The following is a 12,601-nucleotide window of genomic DNA, read 5'->3' as shown; positions in this document are numbered from 1 at the left end:
ACAAGATGAGAAACAGTAGTTTGAAAAAAATAGTGTTTTAGTGGATTACTACCTTAATATGAATCAATATTGTCATATGTAGCCAAGATGAATGTGATCCTAAGATCAGTGAAAGTGATAGCTCTAAAGAATAAGGAAGTGAGTTTTTTTGTTTTCTGCCCTTATCAAACCAAATCTATTCTGTTGTAAGTGACACATTTAATGAGCTACATAGTTAAGATGGAAAGCATTCAGTGGAAGGCAACCATGATGGTGAAAGACCTCATGATAAATTTTGAAGAAACTGGGTATATTTAGTTTACAAAAGAGAAAACTTAGGAGACACATGAGAGTTTCTCAAGCATTTAAATGACTGTGATTTGGAATAGGGATTAGATATGTTCTCTCTCTAGAAGAGAGTAACAATTGCAATGGGTATGTGAGATTAAAATTCTCAAGAGGCTGTATTTCTTAATTTTAAGTTAATTAACCAGTAGCTCAAGAAAATTTAAAATGGCCAGTAGACTCTCCACAATCCCTACTGAGCAATAGAGAGCTAGACTGGGAACCACCTGAGCACACCAATATGTACTCCTTGTGACCTCATCACTTAGCCCCTCTCCTGGACATCCCAAGACATCTGATTGATCACAGAGAAGGTAGATTTAGAGACCCTCAAACTTCTCCCTCATTCTTTCATCACAAGAAAAGGTGAGTCTTAAGAACACAACAGGCCCCTTTCCTCCCTTCTCTGCAGCTAGGTCATTGTAGTCCAAAATAGCAGCTAAAGCTTGCTGATTTCATTAATTAATCTCTCAAGTGGGTCAAATGGCTGCTCAATTCTGTCCTAAATAATGTTATCCTTCTAAATCTAAACAAAAGAAGGGAGAACCCAACCAAGTTTTACAGCCAGGGATGGAGAAACTGTTTCAGTTTTAAAATCAAACTTTTCTTGGGGAACTAAAAGGGAAATTCTTTCATAAAAGTCATTACAATTCACTATTAATTTTTCACAGATAGAAGTTTCAAAAAATCAAATTTAGGCCTCTTAACTAGAGCTATTCATGAAATGGGTTGCCTTTACAAAATAATCTGCTGTTCCCCAATTGATAAAAGGCCAAGGGACATGAATAGGCAGTTTTCAGATGAAGAAATCAAAACTATCAATCACATGAAAAAGTGTTCTAAATTCCTCCTAATTAGAGAAATGCAAATCAAAACAAATCTGTGGTATCACCTCATACCTAGCACTTTGGCCAATATGACAGCAAAGGAAAATAATAAATGTTGGAGGGGATGAGGCAAAATTGGGACACCAATGCATTGCTGGTGGAGTTGTGATTTGATTCAACCATTCTGGCAGGCAACTTGGAATTATGCCCAAAGGGCTTTAAAAGATCACATGTCCTTTGATCTAGCCATACCACTATTGGGTTTGTTCCCCAAAGAGATAATAATGAAAAATACTTGTACAGAAATATTTATAGTTGTGCTCTTTGTGGTGGAAAAAAAAAAAAAAAAAAAAAAAGGAAAATGGGGGAGTGTCCCTTGATTGGGGAATGGCTGAACAAATTGTGGTAACTAATGGTGACGGAATACAATTGTGCTGTAAGGAATGATGATCTGGAAGATTTTTATATGAACTGGAAAAACTTCAATGAACTGATGCAGAGTGAAATGAGCAGAACCAAGAGAACATTGTACAGAGAAAGTGAAAAATTGTGGAACTATCCAATGTAATGGACTTTACTACTAGTTGCAATGCAATAATCCAAGACACATGAGAAAGAATGCTATGGAAGTAGAAACATAAAAGAAAAACATATGAGTTATCACTTGTATATATGGGTATATGATTTGGGGTTTTGGCTTTAAAAGATTGCTCTATAGTAAAAAAAAATGAATATTATGGAAATAGGTATCAAGTGACAACATTTGTACAATCCATTGGAATTGCTTATCAGCTCTGGGAGGGGGGGAGGGAAAAGGAGAGGGGAAGAAAAAGAATCATGTAAATATGGGGAAATACTCCCCCCAAATAAACAAATAAATAAATAAATAAATAAATGAGCAGTAATGTTCTGTTTTTCATTGGAGATCTTCAAACAATGGTTGGAGGCTCAATTGCTGGCTATGTTGCAGAGGGAAATCTTTGTAAATGCATTTCCCAGATGGTTACTGACATGCCTTCCAAATCAGAAATTCTATTGTAAAAAGGAATTCTTTATTCCTTTTCTCTAATTTAACAGGGAACTCTTACCATAGAGATGTGTAGGGATTAACCAGCCCACAGTGACAGGAAGTAGTAACCCAGGAGCCCCCTGCTGGCTAGGGCTGGGGCTAGCAATTGTGGGGAAATTGGCTGCTGGCCATGAATTGTTCATTGATTGGTTGGCTGGTGATCAGTTGGTGGTTTAGTAGCTGGACTATAAAGGCGAGCCTGAGCTTAGATTACTAAGAGGGCTTTTGGCTTTAGCCTTTAGAGGGCTTTTTTGCCTTTTGGGTTTTTGGCTTTTAGTTTGGGCTGTTAGGGTTTTTTCCCTTAACTGAATTTTTTGGAAGATGGCTGGTCTTCGTTGACAGACCTAATTGTGGTTGAATTAAACATTGATTGGGTTGGTTTTGATTGGGTGGACTGTGTTGGTACTTTATGGGGTGATTATTAGCGGTAGTTATAGGTTGTAGGGTGTAGGTAAATATAGGGAGTTTTAGATAGTAATTATAGGCAGTTATAGATGGGTTATAGGATAGCTAGTTAGGTATTAGGAAATATATTTCTCTACCTCTGTCCTATATTTCTCTACTATATTCATCTTACTATATTCTTTTACTATCTCTATATCTATATCTATATATTTATATCTAATTAAACTAAATTGTTCATGGTTAAAAACTGCTAGAAGTTTTCTTTTCTCTGGCTTAAGGGGATAATATTAATTTACAACTACATAGTCTCATTAAAACTTAAGTTATTAAAAGTTGCTCTCTTATTTTGTTAAAAACCCCTATTTTAACCCTTTCACTATGATTCTGTCAAATGACTAATACAAAGCTTTCAGAAACTGTAACATAAAGAAAGCAAAAATGAAAGAAAACTTTATTTAATGATATAAATGGACATAACAACAAAAGCCAACATAATTAAGCTTAAATGCAATGACTGATACTGATTCTACAAGACAACTGATTACATTAAAAAATACAAACAGAAAATCCCTCATTTCCTCTTTGTAGAGTTGGAGGAAGCAAGGGTACCAGATATTGCTTTTAGTATTTTATAGAATCACTATGTTGGATAGTTTTATTTATGTAAAATCTTTACCTTCTGTTTTAGAATCAGTAAGTATTGGCTCCTAAGCAAAAGAGCAGTAAGGGCTAGAAAATTGGGTAAGTGACTTGCCCAGGGTCATATAGGTAGGAAGTGTCTGGGGCTGTATTTGAACCCAGGACCTCCTATCTCCAGGCCTGTCTCTTGGTCTATCCCCTGAACCACCTAGCTAGCTACCCTGGCTAGTTTTATTTAAAGATTTATCTTTGTTACCTAAAAAGTTCAATGAGGAAAGGATCATTTTAGAAAATAATTCTGGCATGAAAAGCAAAGGTCATTAATATATATAATCAAAGAAAAAATGTTCTATACACAAAGGGACAGATAAACATGTTCTATTTAGAAACAGAAGCACTATTCTTTTGAAGCTAACTGCCATATATACTATAGTTTTGCAAAATGTGTTTTTCAAAACCAATTAATGCTTTTAATGCCCCAATGCATCTGTATGTGGGCTCCTAGAAAACACATTTTTAGTTTTACGCAGATTATTCTTTGTAAATTCATGACACAGTAAGTTTAAGGAAAACATTATAACCTATTTATTACCTGAGAGTCTTGTCGTTTTTTAATTGCATGCTTATACAGTTTGTGTAGTTTCCTTGCATCAAATTCTGTAAACTTGGACACAAAAATCCACAGGTTCCTAAAAGAAACATTGTTAATCTTTACATAGAATAATTTTTTTTTAATTTACATGTCTTGTTCTCTTCATTTCATTTAATAGAAAATAGAGGAGTTTCTGTTATTTACTCTCTAGTAGAAAATCTCTCAAACTATAGACATAGTATTTGAGAGGACATACACATTAGGCTTCCAAAATAAAATTTGAATAGTGATGGCACTGTTATTATATCTTTAACTTTTAAATAAAAAACATCTTTTTAGCCTATTTAAGGCCTTCTAGCAGGCTCTAAGTTATCCTTCAGATATATCTCATACTACTGTTTTTCAATACATTGTTATGTTCCAGCCAAATCGACCCAACTTGATATATCCCTAAGGCAGTATTCTCTGTTATCAACACTTTTGCACCGGCCATACTGTATGTATGAATAGTGATCAAAAGTAATAAATAACATAATATAAAGTAAAAACAGCAATAAAAACTAAACACATTCTATGCCAGGGGTCAGCAACCTTTTTGGCCGTGAGAGCCATAAACGCCACATTTTTTAAAATGTAATTTTGTGAGAGCTGTACAGTGCTCACAGTGCGTGCACCTGAAAAAAAATGACTTTATGGCTCCTGCAGAAAGAACCATATCTGGTCCTCGAAAGAGCCAGATATGGCTTGAGAGCCATATGTTGCCGACCCCTGTTCTATACCAAGTCTAAGTACTCTGCTAGGTGCTTTACAAATATGGTCATTTAATCCTCACACCAATGCTAGAAAATAGGTTCTATTACTATCCCCATTTTTCAGCTGAGGAAACCAAAGCCAATGAAGGTTAAGTGACTTACCCAGGGTTACATGAAATTGGATTTTACCATATATACAAAAAAATTAATCAAAACACTTTGTGGTAGCAAAAACCTAAAAATTAATTAAGTGTTCATTAAATGGGGAATAGCTAAATAAATAAATATAACGAAAGCTTACTGTGCAATCAGAAAAGCCAACTATGAAAAATTTTGGGTAATTTGACAAGACTGGTATGAATTAATAAAGAGCAAAGTAAAAAAAAAGAACAATTTACACAAGGAACAAAATAATGTGAAGAAAAACATCTGAAAGACATCAAAACTCTCATCAATGAAGTAAGCAATCTTGATTTCAGAGGACTGAAAATGAAATATATACTCCTTCTCCCTCTTAAAAGGATGCTGGACTAAAGATGTGAAATGAGACATAAATTGTCAGACATGTTCAATATGTAAGTTTGTTTTAAAATTCTTTGCTCTGAAGTAAATTTCTATACTTCTTTTACTCTGGGGTTGGGGGTGGGATGGAGGTAGAGAGAAGTGGAGGGTGGGGTTAAAAAAGGGATGAATTATTATTTTATAGACTCATGTCCAATGTAATTCAAATGTGGATTTTTGTCAATTTTGTACAAATGCAATTTATATGACAGTGGTATTTGTCACATTTTTTTCTGAAAGGAACACCTGCCACCTAGTGGTTAAATGCAAAAATCGTAGAATACTATAGAACAGTGATGGGCAAACTACAGCCCGTGGGCCAGAGGAAGGCCCCTGAAATGTTCTATCCCACCAGTGCAAAATTATTCCTAATCTGACGAATACAGTGAGTAGGATACAATACAATGAAGCCTCGAAAGAGTTGCCTTAGAAACAGACTGACAGATGAGCATTTCCTTTCCTTTGGCCCCCTCTTTAAAGTTTGCCCATCACTACATAGACTAATGCCACACTACAATATCAATATAAAGAGAAATGTAGCTTTGAAATTAATTCAAGTTACTTTTAAAGCAACTTACACAGCTTAACAAAATTACAAAAAAGTCACCAGGCTAATGCCAATAGTAATTACCTAATTTATACATTAAGACTGAAAATATCACTTACTTTCTCCACTGCTTAATTTGTTCAGGATTTGTATATTCTTTTAGACATTCAGTAATATGATCACCAATTTTGATTAAACACTGTCTAGTATGTTCCAGCTGTTCTCTTTCTGAAAGCCCTTTTTCAGGTCGATCAAGCTGTTTCAGGGCTGCTTTTACAGGCCTCATTCTTTCTTTGCACTGTAAAATGGAAAAAAGTATATAACATTTGAAAAAGGTAAATTCTAAACTATCATTCATCTTTTTAATGTTACTTATATGGACAAATATAGCATTATCTGAAGCCAAATAAAACAATAATATTCATTCCATAATTCATAAAAGTCTTCTTCAGGTTTTCTTTGTAAAAGTTACTTATACTTAGTTTGAATTCATCACTCATGATTAATTATGGTAAAGGTACTGTATTATACTTGACATCATTAAAAATAGTTATACTAGAGGATAAATTTTAAAGTTATAGACACATTATAAAGAGAGCAACTTTTTAAAAACAATTTAGTTATCTTCACTTTACTATAATAAAGTATATATCCTTTCAAGTAAAAAAGGCAAGGTAAAGGTTCATATCCTAAGATCTGCTTCAAATCATTTTTGGTATGCTTATCATACTATATAGTAATTAATAAATATAATAAACATCTATATTCCTTAAAATTTACCGTGGCAAAATGCCAGGCAACGGCTACACCTACTTTTGCTGAAACTGCTGCTGTCACTGTCCAAGATTTCCAAGGCAAGGTCTTTAAGGACTCTTTTCTAGGTTACACACTGGGCAAAGTACTTTTTCCTCAACACTTTAGCAGTAGCTTTATACTCTTGGAATTTTTTTTTCCTTCTAGAATAACATTTAAGTAGTCCATCAGCCAGATTATACACTGGATGAAGAAATGACCTAATAAAGTGCTTGGTCTTTCCATACATTATCACTGAACATTGCTCAAATTGTCAAGATGAGCTGCTTCATAAAATAAACTAAAAACAATTTATTCAGATGATGTCTTAGCCAAAAGGATCAGTGAATCCAGGATTTGTTATGTGTTGTTCAGTGTGTAGACTAATGGATACCTAAGTTTGGCACATAGCACAGTGCCCATACGGTTTAGGCACTTAAAGGTTTTTTAAATTAAATTTGGCAAGAAGGGAGAAACTACTAAACTTTGAGAGAAAAATATCAGTAAGTAGTTGGGAAAAGAAAGCAGATTTTAAGGGGTTAATTAGTTAATAGTTGATAAGGAAATGGGAGAGAAATAAAATAGTGCCTAAAGATGCTTTGTAGTGAGGAGAGAGGAGGAAAGAACAGAATCAAAATCAACACCAAAGGACAATTAAGAGAAAAGGAAAAGACTAAAAATTAAGAGTTTTAAGTGAAGAAGTGAAGGGAAGGTGGCTAAACTCACCTTATGAGAGATGAGAAATAAGGAAGAGAGTATAATTATAAAGGTACTTCACAGGGACCAGAGAGACACTACGAACTCACTATGGGTGTTCCACTCTCAGATAAGAATAGTAGGTAAGGTATTATGATAAGAATGGTAGAGATGTGGGAATGGCAGCATTGCCTAGGTATTTTGAACCTGCAGGAATGGACAGACACATTGAGATCAAGGGAATATAATAGAGTGAGCCAAAATTATAGTGGAATAGAGTAGGAGGAGGCAGAGTAGAATGACTATCTTTGTGGGAGAACTGTTGGGTGGAGAAACCAATAGGAAGTCAGGCACTGATTTTGGATTTCTATTTCGGATTCTCATTTCAGATGCAGCTTCTGATTTTGGCTTCCTGATTCAGACTTTGGATTCTGGTGGACTTTTGGTTTTGGCTTCCTGTGTTGGTGACTCAGGCCAAAGAGGGATGTTTACTCTGGTGAGATTCTTGCCTCCTTGGCAAGAGAATGCCTTTTGTGGCTCAGCCTCTTTGGCATCAGTCCTTTGGTTGGTGAAACTCTTGGCTGGAGACACTCTCATGGGCTGGTGAGATTTGCATTCAGATTCCCATTCGCAGTCTGGAGGCACTCAGATCCGGACTTAAGGTATTTTAGCTAGGCAATATTTTCTACCTCCTTCCTACATTTCCCTCTCTTTACTATCTCTACCTTGCTGTAATAAAGCTACTAACAGCCTTGTGACTTGAGTTAATTTTTATAAACAGTGACCATATCATTTTATAACTCTTAATTTGACCAAAACCAATTTTTAACTCTTACATCATGATCATCCAATAGCCTTCTTCAAAACATTTTACATCTTCATATTCAAATCCAGTATTGCCTTTTAGCATCTTTCTCTTTTAGGCAAGTCAAATGTTTATTAGGATAGTCAAATATTTATTAGGATAAGGTGCTTTCTGGATTCTTTTAGACTTTTTGTAGTAGGAATCAATTAATACTGAATGAATTTCTGTAGAAAACTATTATATTATGCCAGTGCTGCTATCAATTCTGTTGACCACTAGGAAATAGCAAGTATAAATTTGAAGGAATTATATGAGTAAATGATCTCTTTAAAGAATTACAAAGTGGGATTCTCTGCCTTCAATAAGCTTGCATTCTAGGTGGGATGTTACATGTTGACAGAAAAATAAAGTGATATATACCAAATAAATAATGTTGAGGGTGAATACAATTGGGGAGGAATCAAGAAAGGAATCTTGAAGGAAGTGTTAGTTGGAGGATTCTAAGAGGTGATGGGAAGGAAGGAGCTCCTTCCAAACAAAAGGGAGAACTTATGCAAATAAATGGAGGTCAGAGACAAAATATCATGGATAACCTAGCAGATCAATTTGGTTAGAAGATAGAATGAGATGAGATGTAATGCAATCTTGGAAAGATAGGCCACAGTTAGTCAAAAAGTCATAGAAAGGAATTTGTAGCTTCTCTAAATGGCAATGAGGAATGGAGGTAGGAGTGAGGCATAGTGTGTGGGGCAAGGAATGCTGAGTGATATCTTTAGATGATTTAGGAATATAACTACAGTAGCTGTGTGGAGAATTGACTGAAGAGGGAAGAAGACTGAGTCAGAGGACCAATTAAAAGGTTACTGAACAGTCCAGGTAGGAAGTGAAGGAAGCCTAGACTAGGGTGGTTGCAGGGTAAATATAGAGCATGGTGCCTAACATGTAGTAAGTATTCAATAAATGCTGGTTGACTGAAGTAAAAAGAAATGGATCTCTAGATTTGGAAGTCCAGAGATGAAAGCTGAACACAAGAAAGCTGATAAAATCAAGAGACAACATCCATCAAATCCTTAGGTTCATTAGTTCTTTGCTTTTTATAACATCCCTAAATATAACTAACTATTCAAAGTTATCTTATATCCTTCATGATCTTGTAATTTCACATCATTTAAATATTTTCAAAACAGTCTTATTTGGCATGATATTACATATTTGGATAGCAGAGCACAATGATTCCTCAAGAAACTATCATTAGGGTCCACAAAACAGATTGCCTCATAAGTGAGGTATCTTTATAGACCCTAACTAAATTCCCTTAGGGAGCAATCAAAGAAGCACTCTTCGCCCCCCCCCCCCCCCCGGACTTCCAGCTATAGTAAATGGTATTTTAAGTGAGATGCTAGACTATTTTAGAAGACACATTATATAATTAAGAAGCATTAGACCATAGAATTAGGATCAATTCACTAAAACATATTCCAATGTCCTTTCTGAAAGTAACCTATAAAAACACTCTATAAAATGTTATGCCATTGTGATCAAAATCAATTTGAATTACAGCATTATTCAATTTAACTCTATTATATAAGACCTAAATTATAAAAATATAATTTCAAATGAAATAATATTAAAATAAATGAATGTTGATAATCAGAAAGCTTGTTACTTACAACACTGAATGTCTTCTGGTCTAGTTCTTCAGAATCCTCAGAAATAGGAACTGGTTCACCACTTGCAGTAATATGAACTGGAGCATCTGAAATTGTGGATTTCTTAGATTTTTCTTTGCTATCAGATTTGGTTTCACTGAGCTAGGGGAAAAAAAAAGACAAAATAATTCTTCTAGAAAAATGACTAGTAAAAAAGGTACATTTTAAAACTTTGGACTATATAGTACTTATCATTACTAAATTTCTTCAAATCATACCTTCCCAAAATTCATTTGGGGAAATGAAAAATGAAGAAAATGTGTAAACTTCCTATAATTTCTTTCTACATTATATGACCTTTGGCAAATCAGTTAACCCCTCTAAGCTTCAAATTTACTTATCTGTATAAAAAGGGATAGATCATATTTGTACTAGCTAATAATCCTTCCATTATCTACCTATTAAGAGTTGTGAGAATTAAAATGAGACAATATATGCAAAGTATTTTAACTGTAAAGCACTACAGGGTATATTGTTTTTATATTATTAAGGACAGTCTTAATTTGTTTCCAAAATGTTCTTCTCCTACACTAGAGGTAGAAAGAATAAGAACTTTTAGAGAAAGTTTTTCATCATAACTAAAATATTTGAAGAAATGTTTGCTGGTATTTCTTCCTCTGAATGTGAATAATCTCTTTAATTTTCCATATTTTAAAGTTGTATAATGTGATTATCATACCTTTTCTTCCTTTATGTCCTTGTCTTTCTGCATAGCTTCTTTTATTTTGCTTTCTCTTTTTTCTTTAATATCTTTTTCCTTTATATCTTTCTTATCCTCCTTTTCTTTTCTCTCCCTTTTAAGTTCTCTCTTATTTTCCTTTTCTTTTGCTTCCCTTTTTTCTTCTTGTTCCTTCTTTACACAAACATCTGGCTCAGATTTTTCTTCACTGTCTTTTTCTGTTTTTACTTTTCTATTTGGATTTTTCACAGAAGTGATCTCATCCTGCAAAGTGCAAGATGTGCACCATATTACTAACCAAGTCTCAGCAACAGCTAACTAATTAAAAATTAATAATCCCTGCTATAATAAATACTACTTGCATGGATATGGAATCTGAGCGAAAAGTCTTTGAATCTGATTGCTATATGCAAGGTTTTCTTATAATAAAATGAAGGTAAGCCACCCCATCAGATATTCATAATGAATTAGAAAAGGAAGTAGTCAAATGGCAAATATTTGAAAGGAAGGGCTTTGTAATGAGTAGAACTTTGCATAAATTGAACCAAGAAATATAAGCCATAAAGAGAATTTCAGTATGGGAAAACTACTGCAAGTGCCTTAAAGTTATTAATCTCAGTAATCACTAAGAGATTCAACAAATGCCTTGAAAGGGACAAAAAAAATTCAGTCATTTCTGAAAACATTCTCACCTTGTCATCATCATCATCAGATTTGTCTGAGGGCAATGGAGAAGAATCACTCCTTATTTCCTCTTTCATTTTAATAGACTTCACCATTTTATTCTTCTTAGTCCTTATTTTCCTCCTCTTTGAATTTCCCTAAAAATAAGGATTTCATTTTTTAATAATCAATTCTTTAGATTCCATTATGGAGAACTCAATTTATTATTAAGCTTGAAATAGTGAGACCTTGCAAGTATTTTCATGTGCTTCATTGTTTTATAGTCACAAATAATTAGTAATCATAAAAACAAATTCAGAGAGGTGAGGGTCAAGTAATAAATTATGTAGAATTAAACAATAAATCCTCAAATCTAAACTATAAATACCAACAATAATTGTTTTATATTTAAAAGAATGATGAAGAAATTGGGAATAACTTTTTCCTCAGGGCATGCATCCAAGGTAATAAAAATAATTCTAAGTTGCCCCTATATGGTCTTAGGCAAAACGGGGAAGTCCATAGATTATTTTCCTACTCCTCTTTCAGTAATTCTAGTAATTCTATTCTACTTCTACATACTTTATATTCTCTAAAACTAATAATATCTTCATGATTTTCTACTTAAAATTTTCTCTGCATTGCTTCTACAAACTACCTTCTCCCAGCCTCCATCATTTCTCTAAATGTAATAAGCCTTTGCCTTTTCATTCTACCATAACAGCCATCCAAAAAGGAGCCAGCTATTTAGTATCCTATTTCTGAAAACCTGCTATTTTCTGTCCTAGGATTCATGATGAAATGAAAAGTAAGAAAAATTACATTTTAGATTATAAGATTTCTGATTAAATGTGTAGAAACCTAATAGTAAAAGAATTGTACTTACTGCACCAGAAAGCCTCTGGGCTTCTTTTCTTGCCAGGTCTTTATTAAGTAATTTAATGAGGTAGTCTGCTCGGGTCTGCAATTGCTTTGCTTGGGGTTTTTTATCAGGATCATCTGGCAAAATCTGAAAAGTAACTAACTTTTAAAGACTTGCATTAATACAATAACAGCAATAATACTTTATATAGTTCTTTAATGCTTACAAAAAGCTTTATACATATCTTTTGGTCATCAAGATAGAAAGATTTCTCCTAACTAGTTTACAGGAATAAACTCTCAAATAATATAAAGCATTGAATAAATTTATAATAAGAATTTCCTCAAAGAGAGAATTATATTACTCTCCTAAAGACTCTTCAAAATGGGAAAAGACTGCTAAATTTAACTGGTAAGAGGAGAGAATTACTATGAAAAATTTTTTTTAGTTATCCTAGGGTTTTTAATTGAACCCTGGATATGATATTATAAAATAAAATGGAATTCACTATAAAATTTAAGATTGTATGTAAAAAAAGCCTAATTTTTTTCAGTATGTGGTAGCCACATGTAATTTGTCCTCCAGCAATAAATGAACTTTGCCTACATGGAGATCACACAGCATGAACTTTAAGAAGGGCTTTCTAGTAGAACTTCAATGAATAACTTTGTGAACTTTT

General features: G+C 33.7%; 1 protein-coding gene across 1 annotated transcript in view; it reads right to left on the bottom strand.

The window, feature by feature from the left end:
• Nucleotides 1-12,601, bottom strand: part of CHD1 (chromodomain helicase DNA binding protein 1) — a 133,092-nt gene that overhangs the window by 21,293 nt on the left and 99,198 nt on the right. The window contains exons 28-33 of the mRNA XM_044662599.1: nucleotides 11,947-12,069; nucleotides 11,090-11,218; nucleotides 10,398-10,661; nucleotides 9,680-9,820; nucleotides 5,836-6,014; nucleotides 3,857-3,953 (exon numbers count right to left, since the gene is read on the bottom strand). Coding sequence (XP_044518534.1) covers nucleotides 3,857-3,953; nucleotides 5,836-6,014; nucleotides 9,680-9,820; nucleotides 10,398-10,661; nucleotides 11,090-11,218; nucleotides 11,947-12,069 — 933 coding nt within the window. The remainder of the gene's footprint in view (nucleotides 1-3,856; nucleotides 3,954-5,835; nucleotides 6,015-9,679; nucleotides 9,821-10,397; nucleotides 10,662-11,089; nucleotides 11,219-11,946; nucleotides 12,070-12,601) is intronic.

Source organism: Gracilinanus agilis, chromosome 1 (assembly GCF_016433145.1).
Source record: "Gracilinanus agilis isolate LMUSP501 chromosome 1, AgileGrace, whole genome shotgun sequence".
NCBI classification, from domain to species: Eukaryota; Metazoa; Chordata; class Mammalia; order Didelphimorphia; family Didelphidae; genus Gracilinanus; species Gracilinanus agilis.
The sequence above is the reverse complement of the archived record's forward strand: the minus strand, read 5'-3'. Positions and strand labels throughout refer to the sequence as shown.